At 42.8% G+C, this 8,892-nt stretch overlaps 1 protein-coding gene and 1 long non-coding RNA gene across 2 annotated transcripts; one reads left to right on the forward strand and one right to left on the reverse strand.

Annotated features, from left to right (window-relative positions):
• The first annotated feature begins 1,059 nt into the window (after positions 1–1,059).
• On the forward strand, positions 1,060–6,576 carry LOC125572407. Its single transcript, XR_007313819.1, has 2 exons — positions 1,060–1,206; positions 6,025–6,576. It is a non-coding gene; the product is annotated as an uncharacterized LOC125572407 (long non-coding RNA).
• On the reverse strand, positions 1,636–6,827 carry LOC5511655 (tyrosine-protein phosphatase Lar). Its single transcript, XM_048732905.1, has 8 exons — positions 6,584–6,827; positions 5,899–6,207; positions 5,303–5,632; positions 4,579–4,878; positions 4,082–4,378; positions 3,412–3,711; positions 2,921–3,208; positions 1,636–2,558 (listed from the first exon to the last, which is right to left on the reverse strand). The coding sequence occupies exons 1-8, from the start codon at positions 6,813–6,815 to the stop codon at positions 2,152–2,154; spliced, it is 2,463 nt and encodes an 820-aa protein (XP_048588862.1). The 5' UTR covers positions 6,816–6,827; the 3' UTR covers positions 1,636–2,151.
• Positions 6,828–8,892: the final 2,065 nt, after the last annotated feature.

An 8,892-nucleotide genomic window follows, 5' to 3' on the forward strand; every position in this document is an offset into this window, starting at 1 on the left:
TGTATATTTTCAAGCCGAGTAGTCAATCCTTTATCCAGATGGTCAGAGAATGCACGATACTGTTACTTATAGTAGCAAGGGTAGTTATCATAGATAGGACTTGAGACAGAACCATACCTATCCTCATCCATCCCCATGTTACTAGCTGCTCCTCCTCGTCACTTGGGCCTGCTTGCTGGTCAAACTGGTTTGACTGGCTTGGTTGCTGGACAAACTGGTTTGACCGGCTTGGTTGCTGGACAAGCTGGTTTGACCGGTTTGGCTGCTAGACAATCTGGTTTGACTGGGTTGATCGCTGGGTTTCCTGGTTTGTTTTTTCGCCCTGCGCTGCAATCTCCCTCATACCTTAAGTGTGATATTCCTTGTCTTCACTCTTCTCGGGGCTTCGTCGTTTAAAGTGGAAGGCCAAACCAATCAGTAGCGTAACTAGAATTGCAAGAAGCGCAACAACAGGGATAAAAATATCAGTGGAACTCAAGCTGGATTGTAATTTTTGTGGCGAAGTGTTTCCTGCAAGAAATCGACGATAAGGAAAATGGTCTGTTAAAATATGCTTATCAGCCACCCCTTTGTTATTGTTGTCATTAAAAGATTCAATGGTCTATTTACAAGAAAATTTAAAATAACCATCCACTATATCTGAAACTTGAAAGTAACCCAGCTACATTGTTAAATAAGCCGATAGGAATAGATCTTTGGCTCGGTATCTTGCGAGATCGTAAAGTGAGGCAGTGATCACACAGGCTTACCATCCTGAGGTTGTGTGAAATTGTGTATGTACTGGCATCACGTGTGATCAAGGCTGTGGCGATCGGCCGTCTTTAGCATCTTTTAGATCACTGTGTAGACATAGCTTTGACATAGCCAGATCTTGAAAAACGTTGGCGAGAGTTGCATAATCAGTAACAAGTGATATCTTTTGAATGTAAGAACCGTTGCCGCTCTGTGTAAAGCATATAGAAAGGGAAAGGTTTTACTCCTGGATATATCGTAATTATTAAACCCTGTTGTCGAGGAGAAAAAAACTGGTACCTCCCGCGAAGCGGTCGGCTTTTCCTTTTTTCGTATTTCCCCTCGACACACCATCAGTCAGATGGTGACCCGCATCTTTAGTATGATCACAGTCGTGCACGCCCCATCCGTTAAACGGACACTCCGATAAGTCACTCTCTGTGTTTATGCAATGGACATTATCCATCCAGATAGGTCTGATACAGCGCTCGTCGCCGCGTGCCCCCCAACATACGGCACACCACTGTCGTGCATGCATTCCCCTGGTATTTGGGTGCTGTAAGATTATATTGATAGGATGTCTGTATACTCACAACATTTATGATGGACTATAATCGTATTTATTATTGTTTGGAAACGCACACTACAGAATATCAGCCAATGCGCCAACAAATCTTTGCCGCCCAAGAAAGGGCTTGGTATAATATATCACAAACCCACACAAACTCAGGCTATATCACGGAGGCAATGAAGGGGAGAAAGAGGGGGAGGAGGTTTGTTTCTAAATTAAAAGGGAAAAAACTTCTCTTTGATATACAGTATTTACTACAACAACCGCCCTGATCTTTTTACTGTACGCGAGCAGGTCGAGGGAGGGGGACTTGAAATAAAAAACAGGCATCATTTTTATTCTTTTTTTATTCAATCTTGGGAATTTTAAGCAATCAACAAAGCAAAATAACAATAATGATAGTGTATTTACTCTTATGGTAGAACTCTGATGTTTATGTAAAAAGCTTCATGAGAGAGCACATCAATAAATTCAACAAGTTATATGATTTCCTTCATTTAGATATGCAAGCCCATGACATAAGATGAGCCACTATAATATGAGATAACCAGACCTGTTCAGTATCATAATGAAAAGATCTGATACTACTTTTATCCACAGATTCAAACAGATAAATTGTTTTTCTAAAAAAATGTATACTTTCCAATTCTGAGTAGTAAAAAATGTCCAGATAATCAGAGAATGCAGGATAATGTTTACTTAGTATTTATGGAAAAATCTGACATTTCTTTCAAATCACGTTTATCTTTACACAGAACTATTATTTAAATCAAAATCTTCTGTATGTGTATTGTCAAGCCGAGTAGTCAAACCTTCATTTAGATGGTCAGAGAATGCATATGATACTGTTACTTATAGTAACAAGGGTAGTTATCATAGATAGGACTTGAGACAGAACCAACAGCATACCTATCCTCATCCATCCCCATGTTACAAGCTGCTCCTTCCTCCTCGTCACTTGGGCCTGCTTGCTGGTCAAACTGGTTTGACTGGCTTGGTTGCTGATCAAACCTGTTTGACTGGATGGATTGCTGGGCACACCGGTTTTCCTGGTTTGTTTGTTCACGCTGCGCAGCAATCTCTCGCATACCCAGAGTGTGATCTTCCTTTTCTTCTCTCTTCTCGGGGCTTCGTCGTTTAAAGTAGAATGCCAAACCAATCAGTAGCATAACTAAAATCGCCAGCAGCACAACAACTGGTACGAAAATGTCAGTGGAACTTGAGCTGGATTGTAATCTTTGGGACGAAGGTTTTCCTGCAAGAAATCAAAGGACTCTGTTAAAAATGCTAATCTACCACCTCCTTGTTATTGTTTACACTAACAAATTTAGTGGTCTATTTACATAAACTTGAAAAACCATGCACTATTGAGGTATCTCAGTTACATTCTTGATTAAGGCGATCGAAATGGATGTTTAGTGTCGTGCAGGAACGTAAAATTAGGCAGCGTTTGGCCTTCTAAAAATGTGTCTACATGGGCATTTTTCAGATCCCCGTGCAGACAAAGCTTCAGTTTTGTCAAATCTAAGGAACACATTTTTTGGGATCAAGTTAGCAAATACATTTTACCAACGATTTATCAAACTAACAAAATACCGAATATCATTCTATGCTCACCTCCAGTCGAGAACATGACAGCCTCGCTCCAGGGCCCGTCCCCTCGGCCCGTCGAGGCGGAGATCTGGACTTTGTACTCGACATCCGGCTCAATCGGTCCCAGAACCACCTGCGTTGCGCTAGTGTGGACAGACACGTCACATGATGCATGCGTCAGCCTTCTGTAGGTCACGTGGAATCCTCCAAAGAACCCATTCAGGTGCTGTGTAGGGACGTCATGCCATTGGATGATAACAGCAGTGGAGTTGACAGGTTCTGTGGTGATGTTGGCTGGTGCGATAGTGGGCACTGTTGGAAAACAATAGACAAGCAGCTAATATTTTGCATGGCTTTTTTTTTGGAAAAAAAATTCCCAAAGAAATAAAACTGAGTGACCTGACCAAAACGGTGTCGGAGATCGTTGGCAACAGTTTCCGAATCTGGAACAACTGATAGTTTTTGGAGGAGCGTTTCCCATGATCCTCTGTGTCAGTCCTTAGCGGCATACCCACCTCCTTCATCAGTTGAAGCATTGTATGGCTGACTCCTCGGCCCAGTCCCTCTCTCTGTAAACACCTCCACTTGCACGACATATACAGTGAACACGCGAAGGTCCCGTATGATGACGTCACCTCTTCCAGGCGGTACAACTGCTACTCTCTCGCCAACGCTGTCCTCTAGTGCTCGGTACCAGACCCTGTACCCGGCAAGCTTGCCGCGCGCGTGCCCCGCGGGTAACGGGTCCCACGTGACCAACAGGCTGGTCGAGCTCTGGTTCATTGCTAGCACGTTTGGTGGAGCGAGGTCTGGAACTGAATCAAAAAAAGAAAAATACTTCATTTGCTAAATAATTAATTAATTTCGACCCTCGGTTCGGAAACTAACTAACAAAGACTTTCATAACGCATTCAATATTACAATTTATTCAGAGCTTACGCGTATTTCCTTATCATTCAAACAAGAAATGTCAGCGTGCTGCTCCTAGTCCTAGTTTTCATCCGGGTTACTGATCGGTCTTCCTGTGTTTGTTAAGAGTCGTGACGTCACAGGAACCCATCTGTGAGCTCGTTCTAGACCGCAAAGCTGCTTCACGGTTCATCTCAAAAGAAAGGAAACCCGGAGAAAGTGCCTGGGGCTAGGTTGCGTGTTGCTATCTGTGGCGTACCATGTTCAATGACCTACCATCTTGGCTGGTATTTAGGTAGACTGGTTTAGATCTCGGTCCCTCCCCCTTGGCAGTGAATGCAGCCACTTGTATGGTATATCCCGTGTAGGCATCAAGCCCCCGCAACACCACCCGCACCTCGCTTGGTCTCGTTCGGTTGCTAAGATACGCCGTGCTATGGACGCTCTTGAAGTACACCCTGTAACCTAGCAACACGCCTCGCACGTGACTGGCGGGAATAGCGGTCCACTGGACGAGAATGCTGGTGGAGGAAAGGTTTGTGGCGAGGGTGATGGACGGCGCGGCGCTAGGAACTGTCGGAAGGATATATATCTCTATTGTAGTTTATAGATACAATTTTGAATATAAAGCATGGCATGTAATTGGGTAAAACGAACAGCGAACAGGGTGAGGAGAAAACGAATAGACGTGATGGTAATATCAGAAAAAACGATGACCGCATGTCAGAAGGAGAGAAGAGTTAGGAAGGCGGATGATAGATGATGAATCATACCGTCCTCATCTGTGGTGGATGTGGTAGTACCGCTAATCGCCCCTTCGTTAAGCTTGTTCGCACCAGCAACCTGTATCTCGTAGCTTGTAAACGTTTCCAGTGCAGTCAGCTCAATTCTCAGACTACTGGTGGCGGTGCTAGAGGTTGTCAGAGAGTTCAATTTTCGATAATACACCCTGTAGTACTGTATGACTGCCTCAGGTATGGCAATTGAGGGAGTCACCGCATCCCACCGCACCATAATACTGGTGGAGCTGGTATATGACGCGCGCACGTTACTTGGGGCAGCCGGAACGAGGTCTTGTGGAGAGAGAGGAGGTAAGCAATCCTTGTCATCATTGTCATCACCACCTTCGTTATCATCATCATCATCTCCATCATCATTATCATCACTGTTACGTTTTTATCATCATAAACGCTGATCACTACTATTATCATACTCACTCTCATAATCGCAATCATAATCATATTTTCGTTACTGTAAATATCATCATCATCATAATTATCAAGGTAATAGTCATGATCACAATAGCTTCTGCGTATACTTTATAATCATCGTTGTCATTATTATTATAGCCCAAAACACAATAATAATCAGAATTTTATTCATTTTCATTCTCATCACTATCATAATCTCACAGTGATTATTATCTCTCTCTTTTCACTATTATCACAACAATCACCATCAGGGGGTTAAAAGGTCCTTTAGTTATAATCGGCTTACCATTAGAAATATCCTCGTAGCGTCCCTGTGAGCATCTAACTCCTGCGTCTTCGTGATGTCCACAGTTATGCGTCCCCCATCCTCTATTCGGGCACTGCGCGATATCATTCTCGGAGCCTGTGCACGCAACGTTATCCAACCAGATCTGACCGGAGCCTTGAGGAAAGTGACTGCCTGGATAAGCATTTAGTGCTTGATGGTATCCCAGCATCCTACACACCACTCTAGCGTCATTCACATCCCAGTAGTCATCGCACACCGTGCCCCAGGCTCCGTTATGCAGCACCTCCACTCGTCCTTCTGTCGTGCTGCTACCGCCAACTAAGCGAACTAGAAACAACATCTATCATTGGGTCATTAAAAATATTAAAAGGAGAAATGCGGTATAGTTGGATAAGTAATATTTTGTGCAATCCCTTTTGAATGTCCGTTGAACCGACATAAATAAAAGGTGTTAAGTTGAGAAATACATCCCATAGTATCAAGCTAACTTTAACCACTGTGAAATCCAATTCAACCTACAATGAAACGGCTCACTTGATATACTTCTAAAGCATTGTAGGCAATTTTTTTCTCATGGGTGTGTGTCTTCTTACCGTATCTTTGACAGATAACGCCCGCATCTTTAGTATGATCACAGTCGTGCACGCCCCATCCGTTAAACGGACACTCCGATAAGTCACTCTCTGTGTTTATGCAATGGACATTATCCATCCAGATAGGTCCTGACCCGGCGGGAAAGCGACCCCCTGATACAGCGCTCGTCGCCGCGTACCCCCCCAACATACGGCACACTACTGTCGCGTCATGCATTCCCCAGTGGTCATCGCACACTGTGCCCCAGGCCCCCTCACGGAACACTTCTACTCGTCCCTCCAATCGATTGTTTCCGCCAATCAGACGAACTGAAACATAAATCCATAATGTAAACGAGGAAATGCCATCGTTTCAGAATAACGTTTATCTTTATTGGAAGGGTAAGGGCATCTCGGCTATACGAATGTTGCTTTTCCTATAGGGTATTGATAGCTTGAGGCGATTATTTGAATAATATATCCAACAGTGAGAACTTCCAATGATCCTCTCGATTTTTTACTACGTAAAATAGACGGATGGATCACTTCGTAAAATAGACGGATGGATAACTACGTAAAATAGACGAATATATTACTACGTAAAATAGACGGGTATATCATTACGTAAAATAGACGGATAGATCACTACTACATAAAATTGCACGAGAAAAAAAAAAGATAAATAAAAAAACAAAGAAATACATACTTCGAGTGGCTAGAATGATGTTCTTTTGTCCACAAAGTAGTATCAAAGTGAGGAGGGCGTAGAGAATTCCAGGGTAGGTGAGCCGCTCCATTACTTGAATTAAAAAACGTCTGAATTGGGTTATGCTTGGAAGGGGCAAAAAGAGAGAGTTTTCAGAGAAAAGATATGGAACGGAACCAATCCGAACTCGAGCAAAAATCTCGTGATTCAGTGATTCGGCACGCCATGGCATGTGCGCTGCTTCGAATGAAATCCTTCACGTTATACCACCGAGTTGTATTACCGTACCCTTGAAACGTTGATATCATGCACAATGCAAGGTCATTATTTACTTCTTAAAGTGCGGTCTGGATGATTCATTGATGGATCTTGACCACAGGTTCGACGAACCTGCCCGAGCATATTGACTTGTATAAGTTAGTTAACACGCTCTGGACCAAGGTCTTCGCCAAACAGTGGGTCTGTGATGAGAGATACTAAGGGACACAAGAAATACATACAATTTACAATATTACAGTCATAGTCATGCTGAAGAGGAGAGACCTATTTTATTATTTTTTTGAAAGAAAAGTTTGTGAAACTCGAACCACTGACTTCATGAGTATTTACTTGCATTGTCACCAGTTTACTTCCGTGTCAACGGTTAAGAGATAAAAGAATCTATTAGAATCCGCGCTTTTTAATAGGCCATCCGCTCTTAATTATCGATCACATCCTCAAAGAAACTTACAATAGACACACTGCTTTCACAATTTTGTAATATTTTTCGCGTTTTCTGCAAACATCATCGGAGATTGTTAGTAATCGACCGGAATTCACCTTTTATAGCAAGCTGTACACGAGACGACCGGAGACTGTAGTGGGGACGGTACCGGGCTTTAATGTCGATCGTTACAAGCTCTGCTCACATGTGCGATGGGACTTCGGTACGCACCCATATTTATATGCTCCTATTGCGGCATACTCAGGTTAAACCCTGTGCGAACTCAGACCTAACTTTCCTTCCTTCGTTAAGAAGTACGAAACGAGAATTGGTGGCCAAATCCCGAAGCAGAACGGTTAAAGTTACTCTGTCATGATAAATCATTTAGCTAAACAAAACATGCTTTTGACTGTCAATTAACTTCAGGAAAGTCGGCGACTTACTAAACCAAATTATAAGGTTATCCAAGAAAACGTTATCCTCTATTGCGTTTTATTCCTCCGTGACAAAGCACTTAAATGACTCATCTCATATCAACCACAAGACAAGAGCCCAAGGCTATCGATTTTGCCTTATAACTCCATGCTTTTGTTGGCGGTTTTTCCCAAACCGCCAACTCTTTTATAAAAAGGCTCACGGTTGTTACTTGTGCAAAGGGAATTAGGGAATTATTTGTTGTTTACCCTCATACTGAAATCCTGTTTTTTTAAGCACCCAATAACACCCCGCTGCGAATGCTCCCCTCCAGGCAAAAATGATTTGATAAGCGCCTCCCTGAAATGAGCGCTTTTTAAGGTGAAAAAAAAGACTAACTTAATAAATAGAGTGTAAAAATATAACTGAACGCAAGGCTTTTTTAAAAATCCACAAATTGTTTTATATAAGATTCATTCCGCCTACTTGAAGTGCTTTAAGAAAAACAAAAATTAATACTTTGAGAGAGAAAGATCAATCAATCAATCTCTTTCTCTCTCTCTCTCTCTCTCTCTCTCTCTCTCTCTCTCTCTCTCTCTCTCTCTCTCTCTCTCTCTCTCTCTCTCTCTCTCTCTCTCTCTCTCTCTCTCTCTCTCTCTCTCTCTCTCTCTCTCTCTCTCTCTCTCTCTCTCTCCCTCTCTCCCATCTTTTGGAGGCCAGAGAGTAGACATACAGTATATGATATTATGTCCTTTTATTTCAATTACAAACAAGGACTCTTCGACTCGAACCATTCGGATGGTAAGCCTTTGCTTTGAGTTGGTGGATTTGATGAAAAGCTTAGGGGTTGCCAAAATAAGAAAACAAAATGCGTAAAGCAAATCCCTGGGTAGGTAGTAAAGAAAAATAAAGATAAAAAGACAAGAAACTCTGCGAAGGAAGCAAGGGCGTTAGGACCAGAGTTTGTTAGGCTTATTTCTGATAATAAATGTGGACTTTAAAAGCACACTAGCATACACACATTGGCACCAGTCGGGCCAAGACGGGACGCTAGCACAGTCTATTACCCGTGCAGTTCGGCAACCATAGACAGCTGTTTCGTCCTTATTAGAACTCGTCAGCATGGCATAGCCGGTTTGCCTCAGTTAAACTTCATCGGCAAAAAAACTGCAGGGCGACTTCGACTCGGACG

Source organism: Nematostella vectensis, chromosome 9 (genome assembly GCF_932526225.1).
Source record: "Nematostella vectensis chromosome 9, jaNemVect1.1, whole genome shotgun sequence".
Taxonomy (NCBI): domain Eukaryota; kingdom Metazoa; phylum Cnidaria; class Anthozoa; order Actiniaria; family Edwardsiidae; genus Nematostella; species Nematostella vectensis.